Source organism: Wasmannia auropunctata, unplaced genomic scaffold, assembly GCF_000956235.1.
Source record: "Wasmannia auropunctata unplaced genomic scaffold, wasmannia.A_1.0 LD334866.1, whole genome shotgun sequence".
In the NCBI taxonomy this organism is placed as follows: domain Eukaryota; kingdom Metazoa; phylum Arthropoda; class Insecta; order Hymenoptera; family Formicidae; genus Wasmannia; species Wasmannia auropunctata.
Window position 1 is genome coordinate 4,012 of NW_012028024.1, and position 20,394 is coordinate 24,405.

Sequence of the window (20,394 nt, forward strand, 5' to 3'; positions counted from 1 at the left end):
ACGTGTTATCTTTCTTTAGGAGCTGTAAGTTTATTGGCTACTGCGTCGCATTTTGCCGCGCGGCAAGCATTTCCGCGTCCAGTGTGCAGGAGCCCTCACTCCAAGTATGTGTATATCTCACTGGTCTATATACTCAAAGGCTAACGCAACCAATCACTGAGCGCTGACTAATTTGCTTATTGCGTTCTCAAAACTATCTGCTCAGTCTACTGCTTTGGCCTAACGGTCAAAATAAACGTATGTTATATCTCAGTGTTATAATTTGTTTCGGTTTGTTTATGGCGAGTGTAAGCATTGTGAGTTATATGAGGATTCCGTTGTGAGTCACGGACTGAGGTGGACGTCTGTGACTCAAGATTAGTATTGCATCATCCGATTTAGATCCGATTAATATTTCAATATTTCGTTATTTCTTCAATTCAGTTTTAACACTTAGTCATTAGTATCAGGCTGTATAGCTCCTTGTAGGAGCCGTCGCCATAGTAAAAGAAGAAGAAGAAGAAGTGAGTTATATGAGTGCGAAATATCTCTTGTGATTTTTGACATTGGAAATATATTTTCCTTTCACAGAACGGTTCGAATAAAAATAAAAAATGCCGCGAATTATGATAAAGGGTGGCGTCTGGCGCAATACGGAGGTAAATGATACGATGTTTTCTAACCTAATGTTTTGTGTGTGTGTGTGTGTGTGTGTGTGCGTGCGGCGTGCGTGTGTGTGTGTGAATAACTTTGTTAAATTAAAAAAAATTATTTATTTTTAGGATGAGATTTTGAAAGCGGCTGTAATGAAATATGGGAAAAATCAGTGGAGTCGTATTGCATCTTTATTACATAGAAAATCAGCTAAGCAATGCAAGGCACGCTGGTTCGAATGGTTAGATCCAAGTATAAAGAAGACCGAATGGAGTCGAGAAGAGGATGAAAAGTTGCTTCATCTTGCCAAGTTAATGCCTACTCAGTGGCGAACTATCGCACCTATCATTGGTAGAACAGCTGCGCAGTGTTTGGAGAGATACGAATACTTACTGTGAGTAACATCAGGCTTTATTCGAATAAAATGATTGACTCTGACTAATATACTCATGCATTGCTATTGAATTATTTCAGTGACCAAGCGCAAAAGAAAGAAGAAGGGGACGATGCTGTTGATGATCCTCGTAAACTTAAACCTGGTGAAATTGATCCTAATCCAGAGACAAAGCCAGCAAGACCAGATCCAAAAGATATGGATGAAGATGGTAAGTTGAAAGTTATTTAAACTGTTGTTGATAATACATTTTATGACAGAAATAATTATAATCTATATATCTATATATCTATTATATCTATTATATATAATAATGTATATATAATATATATTATATACAAAACGAATGTAAATTTTTAATAATATTATATACCTTCACAGAATTGGAAATGTTGTCTGAGGCACGCGCTAGGCTGGCAAATACTCAAGGCAAGAAGGCTAAACGTAAGGCGCGTGAAAAACAATTGGAAGAGGCACGCAGACTTGCTGCTTTACAGAAACGTAGAGAATTACGAGCTGCCGGTATCACTGTGTCCCAAAAGAACAAACGCAAACGCGGTGTTAATTATAATACAGAAATACCGTTTGAGAAACGACCGGCATCTGGTTTCTATGACACCTCCAACGAGCATGTCGATCCTTTAGCGATCGATTTTTCCAGAATGCGGCAGCAACATCTAGATGGTGAACTCCGACAAGAAAAGGAAGAAATGGAACGCAGGAAAGATAAGCAAAAATTAAAACAACGCAAAGAAAATGATATACCTATGGGTATGCTCAATAATGAAGAGCCTGTAAAGAAAAGAAGCAAATTAGTGTTACCAGAACCACAAATTTCTGATCAAGAATTACAGCAAGTCGTAAAACTTGGTAGAGCTTCAGAGGTATATATTTCAATTAATTTTTTTATATTTAATAAAAAATCATATTTTTGTGTATACTTGTTGCTTAATATATTGTTGCCTATAGGTTGCACGAGAAGTTGCTACTGAGAGCGGTATTACACTCTCCGACAGTTTACTGGCCGATTATTCCTTACCTACAAATGCAACGGCAACACCTCGTACACCAGCTGCTACAGACAGAATATTGCAAGAAGCTCAAAATGTTATGGCTCTTACGCACGTGGATACACCGCTAAAAGGTTCAAATATAATAATTTTTACGACTTTACGCACATGTTACCAAACTTGTGCTCTATATCTGACTCTATAAATGTCTTCTTTCAGGCGGATTGAACACTCCATTGAATAATCCTGATTTTACCGGCGTTGTACCTCCTACCAATGTCATTGCAACGCCGAATACAATTTTGGCCACTCCGTTTAGATCTCAACGTAGCGACGGAACGCCCGTGAATTCGTTCAATACGCCAGGCGGGGCGTCAGTACGAACGCAAAATGGGGTTTTAGCGGCAACACCCGTTCGCGATAAGCTTAATATAAATCCGGATGAAAGTGTAGATGGATCAGAAACTCCACTAATACAGACGCAGGCAAGAAGTTCATTGCGCGCGGTGTTGAGTTCTTTACCGGCGCCGTGTAACGATTATGAGATAGATATCTTTGATGGTGAGGCAAACGAGGAAACTACGAGTGCGCCTACGACTGAAATAATCGAGGATCAAGCGGATATCGATGCGAGACAACAGCAGGAGTTATTAGAAGAAAGTAGGTTTATTAAACCGATTGTTTTATTACAGCCTTGAATGGATCTTTCAAACAATTTCATTACAATTGCCATTTTTATGGGAAGGGGTTGTCAATTTTTCGTCCATATTCTTTGATCAAAATATATAATTTAAATATCTTTCTCTTTTTGCAGAAAAAAGAGAATTGGCACGTAGATCACAAGTAATACAAAGAGAATTACCACGACCTGCGGATATAAATATGAATATTTTAAGACCGTACATGGACACACCGCTGACTGACTTACAAAGAGTATGTATTTTTTTTTTATATATGAAGACATTTATTTTTATTGTCATATTTTTATGAATTAATTTGCTTAATATTAATATTCTACTATCCTAAATTAAATAGGCAGAAGAATTGATAAAAAGAGAAATGATCACGATGTTACATTATGACGCGCTACAAAATCCAACACAATCAAGTCGAAAAAGCATTGCAACATCATTAGCTCAGGCTCAGACTTATTTGGAACAACATCCGTATGATATTTTCGAAGAGGACGAGCTTCTTAATGTATATATAAAACTTCATAAAATATCATTATCATTTCTATTAATGTATCAGCTATTAAATCACTGCATTAATTAAATTTAGGCTAAACAAATGTTAACTGATGAGATGGCAGTTGTAAAGGAAGGAATGGCACATGGAGACTTGAGTTTAGATGCCTACACTACTGTATGGGAGGAATGTCTGTCGCAGATCTTGTATCTCGAAACACAGAAACGGTACACCCGCGCAACGCTAGCCTCAAAAAAAGATAGAGTGGAAGCATGCGAGAGAAAATTAGAAGAGAATCGTATGCATATGACGGGGGAAGCTAAACGCGCTGCGAGGATGGAAAAGAAGTTGAAGGTACTTACTGGAGGTTATCAAGTAAGTAAAATTCGATATCATGATTTATATTGCGTGCTAATTCTCTTTTCTGTAAAAAGAGAAAGATATTTAAATTATATATTTTGATCAAAGAATATGGACGAAAAATTTACAACCCCTTCCCATAAAATTTAATATATGTTGCGATAAGAATCACTGGTAGCCAGTTTATATAGCATTAACTTGGGACGCATTTTTTCACTTTTATATTACGTAAATATTTTGAAATAATTTAAATTTTTACAACAATTTTATGAATTCTTTAAAACTTTTTTATGTAGCGAAAAATTAAGATTTCCTGTATAAATTATAATTAATTTGTAATTAATAGGAAAATGAAACTTGATAATGGACAACTGGAATTAATATATCATACTTAACTAAAATTAAAACACAATTTTTTGGATATATTAGAAAAACTTGTTATACAGTCAGATTTTATATTAGCTACGTAATCTTAATAATGTATTTTATGATTTGTTTGGTTAAATTAAAATATATTTGAGAAAATTCTAAGTTGTTAATTATAATTATCGTTTTGTTTCTTAAATAGACCAGAACACAGGTGCTGACGAAGCAATTGCATGATTTGTGGGAGCAGATAGAGCAGGCACATCTCGAACTGTCGACATTTAAGTTTTTGGAAACACAGGAAGAGGCGGCGGTTCCGAGAAGGATAAACGGCCTCATGGAAGATGTAAATAGGCAGACAGAACGAGAACGTTCGTTACAAATGCGATATGCTCAGTTACAGGACCAGTTGCAGCAGTGTCGATTAAGCGATATATCATCTTAGGGACACATTACCTACTGAATGCTTGTTGAATACACGCAGGAGAATGTAATATGTATTACTTTATCTTTTAACGCAGTATGTAAGTTATACGATTTATATGCCCATGAAAATACTATGTACTATCAAAATAATCTGTTCTTTTCTTTTAAGAGTCAAATAGAAGTTCAATATATATAATGACTATTATCTCCATACTAGCTGTAAATGTTATTAGTATTATTTTAAGACTTATTTGAATTATTTGATGAGAATGACGAGAATGGCAAATAATTATCAAACAATAGTTCTGTTATAATAAATTCAAATTTTTCATTTGCGAAGAGGCAGAAATTTATGACAGTAAAAATCTTTTTTCTTTATATGATGTAAAATATTGTAACAATAAAGTTTATGATATAAATTAGTTATTATGTGATAACACATACTACTAAAAGCATACATGTGACAATGAACAGAAGAAAGTTCAAAGAAGCATTTTACGTAAAGAATAAAACAGATATAGATAAGATTGCGAGAATCTTGGACGTGGCTTTCATTTAGCGAGGATCGAAACCCCTAAGATATAATTACCGACTAAGCCAGAAAGTCAAGAGGGCGTGATCGATCGACGGGTTGTGCGCAGCAGCTCACAACGACAGCTTACTTGTTAGAGAGGGGCGTGTCATTATATGACGCCGACAAAATGGCCTAATCAATATAATATTGCAGTAAAAAAAGCTTGCGCTATAAGCGCATCTATCCTTCCATATAATACGCATTTGCAGATTATAACCCACAAATGCGGATATCAATTTAATATGAACAATTATCAGGAAATCTAACAGTAAATAGATCGAGAGATACCTTCAATTTTTAAGAAAATTGTCTAATCATATTCGCATTCTTAGAATTTCTCTATGAAATTACAGAAATGTAGACATGATAGATTCGACATTGTACTTCCTATCCTATCTGTCTAACATCAACTTTTCATTGTACCATTTTCCACCGGTAGCTTACCATCGTCGCATTCACCTATACTTATACCTTTACTCACACCGTGAAAAAGCAATAACGACGCCACTAGCGTGTAGCTGGTAAATAGCGTTGGCTGCCGGAAGGCAGATGTTAACGTCGTCGTCAGCCAACCTAATCCCGTATTGTCGATTGGTCGGCGCGACGCGACTGGCGAACCGGTGTCGAATCAGCGTCGTCGATTCGTCTGGCGCCGCCTACCACCCCTTTGCGCGCTCACCCCCACAACCTCGCATCGCTGTGGGTGGAGTCGACCAATGACACAGTGGTAACGGCCGTCTGACAACGTGGCCTCCGGGAGCCGCCCCCGTAGTTGCCGATGGCTAACTAGCGCTACCCCGCTATAGTCGAGTCAGCCACTCAGCCAGCAAGTCCCCGGGCCGAGTCTAGTCGCTAGCTCGCTGGAATTCCCCACCCTATCTCCCCTCCGCTTCCGTCGCCCTCTTATCATTCACCTTCCCCTCCGAAACGTGTAGGCCAACGTGCCAACTAGGGTGGCGGTAACGGCGGCGGCGGTGCAGGCGGCGGTAGAGGTGAAGAAGAGGTGTTACGCCGTGGATTCGCGTGACGTAACCCCGGTATACGCCATCGCCGTGGCCTCCTCGCCGCGACTCGCGGTCGTTTAGGGATTGGCGTCGGTGTGTTGGTTCGCACTCGGCAACCATCCACCCATCCTATCCTTTCCCACCCCCCTCGGCATCCCGTTCCACCACCCCTCGTGGATACCCACTACTGGACCGTGTCGACCGTATCGGGGAACGACCCATGATTCTCCGTGATGTGGCTACGGATAGGAGAGATAGCTGCTCCAGCAGCCAGTCGGGCAACAACCCCTATATGCGCATACATGGACGAATAGACACACTCATACACGCGCGCAAATACATGTAGACATGGACATGAGTACGCGAGTACGCCCTTTCCGATAAGAGAGAGAGAGAGGGTGAAAGAGAAAGAGCGAGAGAGAGAGAGAGAGAGAGAGAGAGAGAGAGAGATATGAGTACGTCGTAGGTACGTCGAGGCTCGAAGCCATCCCGTCACGGAGAATGCTTCGGGACTTCGCGCGACCTCCTCGGCGCCGCGTCGGGATCACGGCCTTGGCTATACGTCGTTCTCTGGCGATGTTCGACTTTTGAACAGCTGCGGATGAGATGGGCACAGGTCAGTCTCCTAAGACTCTCACGGCATCTCTTTCTCTCTCTCTCTCTCTCTCTCTCTCTCTCTCTCTCACTTTTTTGATCTTAACACACAGTAAAGGGCTTAACTAGTGCGACAAACATTTGCCACGATAAAGATACTGGGGTGCGTGACGTGAAAGTGACTTGTTAGCGCAGCGATTCCCTGCGATTTAGTGATAAATCGCAATTTATCGCGTCTTGAAAAGCCGTGTACTGCAATTGGGAAACATCTGACAATGTCTGGAACCGGACACTGTTTCTACTTGTTGATAAATTCTGTTCTCCAGATTCGAGGAATTGTGTTACCGCGATCGGGAGGCGATTATATGTATATGATAGTGCTGGAAAGATTAGCTTCTGCAAACAGCTAAATCGCGAATCTTGGAAATTGAGAAATTGTGCTCACGCGATTAATATTAATGAAAAAAAAAGTTCTAATTAGGTACAGGTGTTGCATATACATATTTGACAGTATGACGGTATAGTGTTCGAAAATTTGACTTTTATTAACAGAAAAATCGTGTCTTGAAATATGATGTAGGGTACAGCGGGGTAATTTGAACAGTGAGGAAATTTGGATAATAGTAAACATTTGCAAGAATTTCAGAAAAATAAGAGACGCTTTGTTTTACATTTGTGGTTAGCAACAAAGAAGATACTTTGGTCTATATATTCATATAATTGTTAAAGAATATCTACTGTTAATTTATAAATCTATATAGTATTTTATATTAAGCAAGGTTAGTATAGAGAATTTCTGTTGTAACTGTAGTTTTTAAGAATATGCTCTGCTATCTGAAGCTTTTATGGAACCTATATAAAAACTATGAAAACAATATAGTCTAAAAATGTTTCCTGCCTGTATTAACAATTATCACGTCGACTAGTGGCGCATTTTGTTGAGTTGTTTTAATATACTATATTACAATGTTTTTAAGTCGGTGTACGGGCAAATTTGAATAAATTTTTATGGGGCAATTTGGATAACGCATTCAATTCCTTAGAATATTTATTATATTTCAGTTGTTTTAAGATAAATTTCGCATTATATCAGACATTAAGCATTATAAAAAAAGAATGTCCGATTAAATTGGAACAAAAAGAGAAAATAACCCGTTAACGTTGCAGCTGTCATTGATGATGTGGTTTTGGTTTTAGATTAGAAGCTGTGCAATTATTTCACGTTCCATACACGAGCTTGTACGGGAAAGTACAATCTGAACAAAAACAAATATAATGAAAATGATGTTCCTAGAACTTCTATTGGGCGTCCTGCTGTGTTTAGTAGCATTTTACAAAACTTTAGAAAGAGTTAAATATCTCGAAGTCAGAGATTCTCTTACTAATTTCTGTTTAATTTTGTCTGAAAAGTGCAATTTCATATTTAAAACACAATAGATAAATATAATGTTTTGCTTTTATTATAATATCAATATTAAAAAGTTCATTTATGCCCGTTGTACTTAAAATACTGGGACTAACATGATCATTTTGTTTTTTTAATTTATGTTTAATTTTATTTTATGTCTTTTTAATTTGTGTTTTATTTGATTTGGAAAATATAATAAAATGTTCAAAAAAACATTTAAATATAAAATTTAGTTTGTATTCACATACATTAATATTTTAAGATTCATTTTCAATGTTATTTAAATTACCCCTTAAATTAACTTTTGTTAAAATTGTAGGGGTAAATCGGATAATGACGTTGCGTCTCAGGATTTAAAGAATAATGTTTCATATATTGGGTAATTATTCTTTAAACATGTAAGTTTCTTGCTACATATTCAATTTAAGGACAAAATTATTACTTTTCGAGAAATTGTTCAAAAAGTCTGAAATTATTCAAATTACCCCGCTGTACCCTACATACATTTTATACTGCGCTTGAGATATTTAATCTAAAGTTTTTAGTGGATATGGTAAATTGTGGTGCTGAGGAATTTGAGAAGTTAAATATGCGTAATCGAAAGACAATTAACAGTGCTCGAATCTTTATATATTTATGGAATTGCGATTATCGAATATTGAAGAATCGTGAGCATCAAAAACAGTAATTTAAAATGTTTTATATTAAATTTGAATACAAATTTTCAGTAATTAAGTTTTTTAAATATTTATGTTGATAGATAATTATTAATGATATGAAAATGTTTAATGAAAATTTAGAATAACTATAACACGAATAAATGAGAAATGCATTTAAATGGAAATTTCTGAATAATGGTATTATCTTTAACGTTTGATTTATTATGCATTCTTTTAGATTTTAGATAATCAAAAATTGCCATCTGAAAAATGTATGAAAAAATAAGACGCATGACATGTGTTTCGAGTAATACTCGTAATACATATGTTTGAGAATTGATGAGAAAGCAATGTTTTATTATCTAGTTCCGTTTAATGTGTTCATAGTTTATATTTTTAATATAAAATATCTTTGTAATTTGACATCCTTCCAAGTTTCCGTTACAATACGAAAATTCAACAGCAAATTTCGTCTTATTGCCAATAATCTAATAGTAATTAATTTTTCGGAAATTTAGGAACATTATTTCACAATTTTATAGCGCATTAGGTTGGACGCACTAGTGCACATTAAAGTCATTGTACACAAATCATCGTAAAAATATGTGTTTAATACAGAAATAGGTGAAATCGCGAAATCATCAATACACTTTATTGTATGTACTATTTGGTAAAATATATATGTATTGGACATTTTATCACATTTGAGACATTTTATTTATACGTTCAGATTAGATTAGTACAGTTTCAATATGCACCAGTATGCACTGGTACATATCCAACTGACAATGAGTTCGCTATTAATTCGTATTCACATTTACAAACATTTAAAAATTCCTCTTTATTTGAAAAATTCTCCAAATGATATGCAGATTTACATTGCAGGATCTCTTGAATATCTTGAAAATGAAAGTAGAAAATTTAAACTAGAATCACTTCTTGAATGTAGAAATCATTTTTAAAACGAGTTGAATACAGCAGAAGAAAGAAATATTTGAGAGAATAAAGAATCAGCTAGAATCTATAGATTAAAGTTAGCCGAGTTCTTATCTATATATTTTGAGATTAATTTACACATATAAACAACGGACAATATAGCACGACATAAGAGATATAGAAGAAGAAGAAGAAGACGTTGGTATACACGACGGAAGCAGTAATCCGTTGGGGTTGAAGTAACTCGGGTTGATCGGGTTAGGTTGGTTGGGTGTGAGACGCGAAGGCGGTTGATTCCCCAGGACGGGGAAGGAAGGCTTTGGTTGGCTTAGGCATGGCCGTGTTTTTCTTGCCGCGGATCATTAGGACGATTAGGGTTCCTACGAAAAGGGGGAAACAGATTAGCACCGGTGATCTTCTTGCGGCCCATCCGCTTTTCTTAAATGGGATTTCGCGAGAGTCCTTTAACCACTGGTCTATTTTCACTTGATAATTATTAGATCATAGTAATAAATCTGATAATATTGATCGAGTTATTGTAATAAGATTACTTATGTTGTCGTAATTATTTAATAGATGTAGCTATTTTAACTAATATTAGTTTTAAATCTCTTTTATTTATTTGACATAATTTTTCAGAAAATCTTGTTTCTAGCTAAACTTGAAATTTAATCTATAAATTATATGAATATATGAATATATGATTAAATACATACGCGTTATTGATTTTCGTGATTTGTATATTATTGTACAATGTTTGGAAAAGTATATATTTATTAGTTCTAATTATTTACTGTAATATTTCAAGGAAATAGAAAATATGTAGGAAAATAACTATATCGTTATAAGATATTCCGAGCGTGACATTTTGAAAGATTGACTTTAAAGAGTTAATCACATAAAATACGACATACTCTTTTGTTCTAGGAGACAGATTACTCGACATACTGTGTGATGTATGCGGTGACCGTAGTTCTGGAAAACACTACGGCATCTACAGCTGCGACGGTAATATTAATCATATTTGTAAGAGAAAGACAAATTTCTCGCAATATTTTTTTACGGAACTGATAGTAGGAATTATTTCATAAATTAATCAAAAGGATATATTAAACTTGAATGTTAGAAACCAAGTGGAATAATAATATATAATCTTTGATTTAATTTTTGCTTAAAAATTTTAACCAAGGCTCAAAAAAATTAATATAAACAAATTAATTAAAAATAAATTTGATCTTTTTTTAATATTAATTGAATTTTCTTTATTGGCGTGTTGTTGGATATCTGGAAATAGCTTAACGATAATAAATTTGATCAACATCCATTATGCTATTTTGTTATAAGTATGTAAATGTTTTTTGCGGTTGTTATCAGGTTGTTCGGGATTTTTCAAGCGAAGTATACACAGCAATCGGGAGTATATTTGCAAAGCCCAGGGTGCCAAGAAAGGACGTTGCCCGATCGACAAGACCCATAGGAATCAATGTCGTGCTTGTCGTCTCGCTAAGTGCTTTGAAGCTAACATGAACAAGGACGGTAAGTACCACGAGTAATATTAATGTTTCCATTATGTGACAAGTTGACCAAATTATTTAGGTACGTTTCAAAAGTTTTTGTATTTACCCAACTATTAAACTTGCATAATTGATTATTTTGCTCGATTCTAATTTTTATTTTTGTATTTATATCACCTGCATTTTTTGAGAATATTACTAATTTTATAATAATAAAGTAATTTTTTGTTAAAATATCGATTGCCGCAAAATGCATTTACTACGCACACACGATATTACTACGTTTCTTTATTTAGGAATTATATTTTTCGAATTCTTTAATTCTTTAATTAATTTTTTTTAATCAATCGTTCTTTACTAAAATTTAATATTAGAGAAGTTAAACACTTAACTTATTTTAATTATTAAGTGCTGTTTATTAGTTAATATTCAAAATAAGTAATTATTTAGTTTCCAATATTAAATTTCTTTAAGGGGAATAAATTGAACTCAATTTGATGTTATTTAATACAATCACTAATATCTTTAAAATTTATATGTTTGAGAAGTTTATCAAGATTTATATCTTGATATATTTTGAAAATCATTCTAGTGGTTGTTTTTTCTGAATTTTATACATCCGTTTTTGATAGAGTATTATTTAAATTTCTGATATTTTATATTTTTATAGTTGATATTTTTCTGATATTTATTACGTATATGAATACGTAAACATTTTTTTTTTAAAAGATAGTTTTTTCTTTGAAGACATATTTATTATTTAACGCGTCTGGCATAAAAATGTATTTGTCAAGTTTGTCAACTACGAATAACTGCCAGAATTGTTCTATAGAGTTTCTCATGTTTTCGCGAAAGGCCACAAATAAACCACGAAGAAATCGACTGTAACTATCGGTCAACCAGACCCTCCTGAACAAACCTCCGCCATCAAAGCGTTAAACATGGTCGAACAGTTCACGCGTTATCAGTATAAAAGCCGCGGCGCGATGTGACAAAATCGATACTGATGAACAAGATAAAACTGCTGACGAAAATTTCAGGTGCTAATATTTCGGATTGAATATTATTATATTTTGTTTGCGTTGCATGATACTATGGGAAATATCCTCGAATATGGGCTTGTGCTAACCAAGGTGAAGGTGCCATAAATGGATATGCACTGTCATGCGACGTTTCGGTTTTACGGTGACGTCTCATTTGATCGACGTTTCTAAAAGGACAAGCACTTTTGACATTTAATATTAACTTGTAGATGTATTCATTCGGGCATTCAAAACGGGATCTTTTCAAAATGGAATACAAAATAGGTATAAAATAAATTGTTTTAAAACTATACGAATTTTTTATCTGCCTATTTTTATTTATCGCAAACTCTCTTTGATGCAGATAGATTTACTTTTTATGCATTCTGTTTATTCTGTACAGCACATTAAATTTACATTCGTATTTCTGGATTAGGAATCCAGAAACAGATAAAAAAGTAAAACTATAGATAGCTTAAATTTTATTTCGCGTAATTTCTTAAAACAATGAATGTTTCTCAGCATTAAAAGAAGATTAGATTAAGCTTTTAAATGCAAGTATGGACAGATACTGAGAAAACTATTATTATCATTCCAACAAGATGCACTAACAAGAATGGCATTTTGATGAAACCAAAGAACTTCTGATTATGATAAATGCGAATAATGTAAATATATATAGAATGATAAAAGAAATAATAAGGAAGTCGTAAATCTTTTTCTTTTAGCTTATATTTTTTGTCTTCTTTCAATTGTTCCACAATAATTTATAACTAAATAAGAGAGAGAGAGAGAGAGAGAGAGAGAGAGAGAGAGATGAGCCAGAAAAAAGAAAGAAATCATAGAATGGCAAGAACTGTGCGCTATTATTTTTTTATCCTAAGAATAATATTTAAAAAAATCTGTAACAGAGCATTTAGAGTAACAAACAACAATAATCAACTTTAGCAGACACCAACTTAATTCTAGCGGCTACTTGAAGGAATATACATTATTTATAGCCAAATAGAAAACGCAGGCGAATTATGTTAAAGTATATCCTCCGAGTTATTTGTCGGTTCAGTAGCGATATTTAGAAATGAGTGAAGCTTGATCTTCCGCACGGGAAGTACACGGATGGGCTAAATGTACACGGGTCGATGTTCCTCGCCATCGACGGCGATATAACAGCGGAGGCTCGTTTTCTGGGACGCTTAACGGGGGCTGGATTCTGTGCGGAGGTGGAGAGAGGTAGCGGCGAGATGGAAAGAGAAAAGGTAGATGGGATGGGATTTGTGGCAGGATGGAAGGGAGGAAAGGTAGGGGGCAAGCAGGGGGGGAGGGAGGGAGGGAGAAAGGGGGGCGATACGAGACCGCTTGGCAGGGATGAGGGTGCTCAGGGTGTCGGGGGTGTTTAATGCAGGACGGGTGCTCCGGTTCCCAGCGGTTGTCGAGGCTCCAGACGCGAGTAAGAGAGGAGATTCAATTAGTGGCAGAGCTTCCTAACGTTAAGGAGACTCCACACGGGGGTTGAAACACCAGGTCTCCCTCTCCCTGCCGCTTCCTTTTGCCGCCACCTTCATCCGCGAACACACTTGTACATGCTAACGCACTCCCACGTTGTTCTCTGCCTCTGTCTCGAAATTACTCGTACTTTGTTGGCGGAGTTAATTAGATGCCGTGATTAATTGCTGACGTATAGCCAGGACAGCAGAATGACGTCAGGGCATGTTTTGTTTCGTAGATAACTTTCACGGGTTTCTTTCTCTTGCATATATGTGTATAAAATTCAAAGATGATAATAGTGAAATATTAAACATATCGACATATTTACAAAATGCGAAATATTATAGTAAATTTTTAATAATTATGATTATCATTTGCCAATATGAATTTTACATACCTATAAATCCATAAAAAGTTACATAAAGTAAATATCTATATTATTCTGATGTTAATTGCACTGTTCTCCTTTCTTGTTAAATATTTTTTGTTCAAATTTTTTCATAAATATTTTTTGAATTGCACGTGAATTCCTGAATATATGTATGAAAGGCAAAGCTTATGTAGGATAACGAAATCATGTCTTCCGTTCAGAGTATTGACGACAAAAGTTTGATCATGGCTGACCAAGATAAGAATGTTCTACTAATTCTTTCGGATCATGTCTGATGTTATGCGATGCGTTATCACTGATTAAATCCTCAAGAGTTTTGCACACATATAATACAAATTTGAAGGATTTACGCAACATAAATGCCTTTGTTATATTTTATTTAAAATTTAGCAAAATTTTGAATTAAATATAAATTATAAATAAGAGCTTATTATTTGCTTATTATATCAAATAATATACATATTTTTCGAAAATCCATCTAATACAGGATTGAAACTCATTTTTACCACACATTTCATAACAAATGCACCGAATGAACGATTTTGCTGAAAAATCTTAAAATTTAGATGGATACAGAAAATAATTATGTTGGGAATTCAAATTGGTTATTGGAATCTTAAAATTTTTTGCAGCATTACTCATCATATTTAAATTTACAAGATAATTATTTTGATTGTCCAACAAAATTATTTTCAGATCTATATCCAGCAAAACTATTCTTTCCGTGGTCAGATCCTGAACAGTTTCTGACACTTAAATATTATACTTATAAATTACTCGATGTAAATATAATATTAAATGAGTATTAAATGATCATCAGATTAGGCGGTAAATGACGGCAGATAGAGCTGGATTTATTTTGTCCAATTAATCATTTTTTAAAAGAATCAGAAATTATAGAAATTACGGCATATAAATTTAGTCGTTAATAGTATCATCGAAAGCATTTATATGATGACGACGCATAATTTATCGAAGTGTATTCTCGAAAAGACATGCTCGATGTTTGCTTTATAAACGCCAAGATTATAGCGAGAGTTATAACTAGAATAGCCACTCTCTCTCGAGTCCGACGGACGTTGAAATCACGGAGTCAAGCCTCGAAAAACGTTGTGAAGCGCCCATAAGACGTAGGTGACCACTCGAGGTACCGCGTTATACATTATGTACGTGGTACTCGGCGCATCGCGAAACCCTCGTGACGCCGCAGGCGCGCAATCATCCGCTCGCTGACAACCCCGAAACCTCCAACGCACTCACACCCGCCCGACGTAATCGACGCGCTTTCCTCTTTCCACGAAAATTCGTTCCCGCCTGCGATATTATCCGTCTGTGTTGGCGCACCATGTCGCGCCGGCAAAATGCCGCCCTCTCATCCCAGTGCGATTTCGCGCGCGCACGCACACGTACAGATGTATATATATGTATTACGCGAAATATGGCGTTAAACGACGTCGGAAGATTACCGAGCGGCTTACCATGGCGGATTTGTAATTCTTGGCGATCGTCAGAGCTTGCGAAAGAAAACGGACTGTTATTGGTATAATGTTCTTAATGTTCATACTTTGCGCTTTAATTGCAGTTTTACGCCCGCAATTCCGTCAGATTATTGAAGATGTGCAATTTGATGAAAAATTATTACACATGTCTGTCCAGAAGCCTAAATTGTCGGAACAATCAAATCAGAACGTATTAATATTAATCATTTAAAGAGCTTTATTCAGAAAAGATCAGAATTAATTTCTTTTAAACTTCATACATCTTAAACATATTTGCTAGAAAGGAATTAAAATTGTTTTAAAGCTGTAAAAACAAGAAAAAGTTTGTGAAAAGTTTTTCTTGCTTTACTATATCACTTTATTCAAACAATATTAAATTTATTATCTTTCTGCTACTATCACAATGTTAAAAATGTCTTTGAATTATACTCGCAGCATACATATATATGTATATCACTAAATTCTATTAAATTAAAGGCATATTTTATTAATCTTTAATTTAAATTTTCTTCATTGCAAAATTTTAAAGTCATTAAAAATAGATTATTTTAAAAGTCAAAGTGTAACAAAAGCAAGCAAAATTCTTTCCATTGTTTTGAAAATATGGGTATTTAATTGGTAATATTGATATCTAAAAATTATGGTTAATATATTTTAAAATTATAAAAGAATACACTGACAAACCAAAAGTCAAAAAAAGAATTTTTGAAGCCGCTTTTATCGTAACTATTACATTTGTCGCTTATATTTATCTCTTATTGTATTCAATTAATCTTTGAAAATCATTCAGATTTTTTATCAAGTTTTACTTAGAAATCGCATTGCAAAGTTATCCGCAGATTATTTCACGGAGACACGTACCTATAACGATTTTCCTGTCGTTACAATATCTTGTTAAAAAGTTAAACGAAAAGCGAGAGACCAGAAGATGATGACTCTCCAATGAAACTCTACACTCCACGACTTTTCCCGGAACCGTACGGTCAACATCATTTCTAGTGTACACACATTCAGATCCACCAACACACTTGAATCCGCAAACTTCGCCTCGTTTCATGCCCAATCGATCGCGGCCCGCTACTTCAAACTTTAAATCTCTTTGTCTCCGTTTATAATTCGGAAGAACCCTTTCTAAAAGTATCAAGTACTTTGAACCGGAATTAAATCGAAGCGTTTGCCCCTTTCGATAATTATAGATTGGAATTATTCAACCGTTTTTCGGAGTAGGAAGTTTAACGTCTAACAATCGCGATGATATTAAAAGTGAATCATCTAAATGTTAAGTAAGCGTTTTGAATACGATTAAAGTACCAGTTCTTCTTTCAAAATCTCATTCAAATTATTGTAGTAAATTATTGTAAAAACACAGAGAGCGTTATTATATCTTCAGTTTGTAAAATAAATGTTTTTGATAGAAAAAATATATTATAGCATGAATAAGCACACATACGTAAAAAATAAATGAAAAAACTGATCTCAAAGAATAAATATTTTTTTACAATATTTGACGCGGTTAAAATAACAAATAAATTAAAAGCAATTCTAATAGTTTTAATTTTCTGAAAAATTAAAAAGTTATGATGTCAAATTACATTTTTTAATAATATTCTACACAAGTTTACTTCGGCATTCATTTCTACAAAATATATCGTCTCTAATCGAAGTTAAAGACTGTAAACGTTATTTGAAAATCTGTAAAAGCTCTTTTCTAAATCCTTCCTTTTATATCCAAGTGTCCAATTGCGCAAGGTATAATGCCGCAGCATATTCTCACAAAAATCCGAAGGTCTCGCGAGTCGCACGCGAAAGCGTTTTATACTGGCGAATGGCACTCGAGCACGATTCGAGAAAAATAGAAAAAGAACAGGATAAAGCGAAATACGTCGAAGAGGAAACAGAGAAAAGCGTATGACGACAGGATTGGTCAAAGGGGAAATGCGACGGATATAATGTGTCTTGATTCCCAAATATTTGCAGTTCCAACCATTTCAAAATATGTAAATTTATAAGCTTGAACATTTACTTGTAAATTTAAACATTTTAATTCCGTTAAAAATATGCTTATCAATATGCCACAATTTTTGTTAAACACTTTTATATACATTTGTACAAAACCTCATGTGTCAAATATGTAGTAGCATTGCAAATAAAGCAATAAAAAAAGCAATGCTTCTTGCTCTATTGAAATAAGAGAGTCTTAGCACAGTTAATTAATATACTATATTCACGTTTTTAAATATCATTATTATTGTTGTAATATTTTTGTACAAGAATAATATAAAAATAGAAAGACAGTAATTTAAAAATAGAAATCATTTATAGGAAAGAACTTTCTACTTTTATATAGAAAGACCCGCTACACGAATTCTACTTCCGGATTTAAAAACGCTTGTTTTTCTAAAGTTATTTAAAGTTCTATGTTTCGATGTGCCATTTAACAAACTTACGAAAGATAGGTTGTTGCCTAAAAATTGTTTCGGGACTCCGTAATATTTTTGGCCGGTCCTGGACAAGATCGAGGGTAGTGACAGCACACAGGGGGAGTCGCGTGGGAGTGGACGGCTGGTAACGCAACGAAGCGAGGCGTGCCGTACACGCGACGGGCAGCATCAATCCATCCACATAAACGGTAAACGGTAAAGCGGGCCTGGAACAGAGCGAGGGGTACAGTGGGAGTCATAAATGCCTTCTCGCCACCGAACGAACACCCTTCGAAAGAACGCGTGCGTTCAGATGTTCGCGAGTCAAGACGCTTCCGACAAAATGATGAGTAACTGATGTAGAGCAGTAAGCGATAGCTAACGTCACAGCATATGTGTTATATTTGAGAAACGAGATATTTTAAATATGCTGTGAATAATTACAGCATATAGAAGTTGAGAAAATTAATAATAAAGACGATCTTTTAATGTTTTATTTCGAGCCATATAGTTTTTAAATTTTAAAAGTTTAAAGTCTGATTAATCTTGAATGACGTTTAGATAGTCACATCTTTGTAAATCGCATGTATACGATTGGACTTTTAATATTAATTAAAATAATAATAATAATAATAATAATAATAAAGATTTTCATCTCGTGATAAAATTTATCTAGAACAATTTAGTTTTAGAATCACGCACGATGCGTTTTATTGAAACTTATTCTAGTAATAGGATGACGCATTTATGACGCTCACTGTACGCGGGGAGAGAAGGCGATAGAGAGAGAGGGAGAGGGAGAGAAGCGATGGAGAATGCGAGGCGCGTTCTCCCTCGCGTGATACGAGCGCGATGTGTGCGGACGAAACGGGTCGTTGCGCTAAGCCGGGCTTTGATCGTCACCTGTCATCATACCAACGCGCCCCCGAGGAACTGCAGCGACCCGGTCCCGGCGTTCCCGGCCGTCTCTGGCTCGGCATAAACGCGAGAATTACATCCGCGAGTTATCACGGGCTCTCTCGCCCCCGTGTCGTGTCACGAGTTACGGACGCTTCTCGAGTCGCGCGTGCGACGGGAATACGTATCTGACCGCTTCTCCGTCGGATACTCTTGCGAATGGGCGACTGTAAAATGTCAAGCTGCTTTTGTCACATTTAATCCTTTTTTACCTTTAACGACATGATTAACGATATAATAAAACACGTTCTCACGATAATGTAATCGTATTTATACTTATCACTTTTCTATTCGAAAATCGCAAATGTTCGCTGTTAGAGCTATTAGATAAATTATTAGACAAAATCTTTTATAACAGATGTTACTTAACAACTTTTGTTAATGTTATTTTGTTAAATAAATAAATTATCAGGTCGTTATTGTAAACAATAGTCCGGCAAAAGGCCAAAGACAAGCGAAATACAGAATATTACTTTGTTACTTTGTAATTTTTTGAAAATTAGAATTGCGAAAAGTAAATTTATATTATTGTAAAATATATCTTTTCCACGTTCTGTTTGAGATATAAACCAAGAGAAACATGTTCATTTTTTATATTGTTAAAAAATTGTTCACATACATAATATATGTATATTGTCAACATTTCCGATGTCACTTTATTCTTTTAAATTTGATCATATTTTTATCCTTTTTCAAAAATTTAATGTATAAGTCCCTTTAATTTTTATATTTTTATTGCAAAGCACATTGGAGATGATTTGTCATATACTTTTTTTGCATATCTGTATCTCTCCCTCCCTCCCTCCCTCTCTCTCTCCGTTTTTCATTACATATTTGCTCATTACATTTTTATATTCTTTAAGAATACACGAAAATATTCCGGCAAATCGAACTAGAAAAGTCAATTAAACGTTTATACTGCATAAATGTACGACATACGAATCCCATCTTTATGCATATGTATTTTATATTCAACATAGACTGATCTGATTTTACGGAATTTTGATTTACGAGATTGGTCGAGGGAAGGTGTTAACGCAATGAGCGATGTTACATACAGATCGCATACGGTTTGTAACGTATGCAGATACACGTGTGACGGTATGCATACGATTTTCCGAATGATATAAGCGATGCAAGTGGGAATAGATCTCATCCGTTCGTGTCAATAGTCCGTGCATATACTAGAACGATTTTCTTCATCTGTACATTTTATATATTTAGTATTTACAAATAAATTTTCCTTAAATATGACAAGCAATTTAAAAAGTAATCATACTATTACACTTCTCAACAAAATTAAAGCATCAATTACTCTACCCTCCAAAAATAGGCAAAATTCAAGAGAATGTAACTTCGTCAAAAATGATCGTATCGAGATGTTCAAAAAAGCATTTTACAGCTTGAAATCTCTACTTTCCAAATCGGTACTTGAGAAAACGATCCTACTGATGTTTCATGGAATTACACGGATAGAAAGGGAGACCCGACGAATCTCAAAATTTTTTACGAACTTTGACAAGTTCCACGGCGCGAATAAAAATTCGCAATGCA

General features: G+C 34.9%; 2 protein-coding genes across 6 annotated transcripts in view; both read left to right on the plus strand.

The window, feature by feature from the left end:
- Positions 1–275: 275 nt before the first annotated feature.
- On the plus strand, positions 276–4,913 carry LOC105457959 (cell division cycle 5-like protein). Of its 2 annotated transcripts, XM_011702938.1 has the most exons (11): positions 276–503; positions 571–638; positions 762–1,027; positions 1,108–1,238; positions 1,409–1,911; positions 1,997–2,171; positions 2,257–2,697; positions 2,852–2,970; positions 3,073–3,237; positions 3,319–3,600; positions 4,154–4,913. In XM_011702938.1, the coding sequence occupies exons 2-11, from the start codon at positions 594–596 to the stop codon at positions 4,394–4,396; spliced, it is 2,370 nt and encodes a 789-aa protein (XP_011701240.1). In that variant the 5' UTR covers positions 276–503; positions 571–593; the 3' UTR covers positions 4,397–4,913. The 2 variants fall into 2 exon arrangements, with proteins under 2 accessions (XP_011701240.1, XP_011701239.1); XM_011702937.1 differs by having other exon boundaries at positions 276–638.
- Positions 4,914–6,460: 1,547 nt separating this feature from the next.
- LOC105457960 (nuclear receptor subfamily 2 group E member 1) overlaps positions 6,461–20,394 on the plus strand; it is a 29,079-nt gene continuing 15,145 nt past the window's right edge. For all 4 annotated transcript variants that reach the window (XM_011702939.1, XM_011702941.1, XM_011702940.1 and 1 more), the window contains exons 1-3: positions 6,461–6,571; positions 10,480–10,560; positions 10,927–11,088. In XM_011702939.1, coding sequence (XP_011701241.1) covers positions 6,562–6,571; positions 10,480–10,560; positions 10,927–11,088 — 253 coding nt within the window. In that variant the 5' untranslated portion in view covers positions 6,461–6,561. The remainder of the gene's footprint in view (positions 6,572–10,479; positions 10,561–10,926; positions 11,089–20,394) is intronic.

Excerpts from the sequence above, each read along its gene's own strand:
- LOC105457959 (XM_011702937.1), top strand. The coding sequence starts at position 594 with ATGCCGCGAATTATGATAAAGGGTGGCGTCTGGCGCAATACGGAG. Across the intron at positions 639-761 it reads GCGTCTGGCGCAATACGGAG|GATGAGATTTTGAAAGCGGC; the intron begins GTAAATGATACG and ends ATTTATTTTTAG. Across the intron at positions 2,698-2,851 it reads GCAGGAGTTATTAGAAGAAA|AAAAAAGAGAATTGGCACGT; the intron begins GTAGGTTTATTA and ends CTCTTTTTGCAG.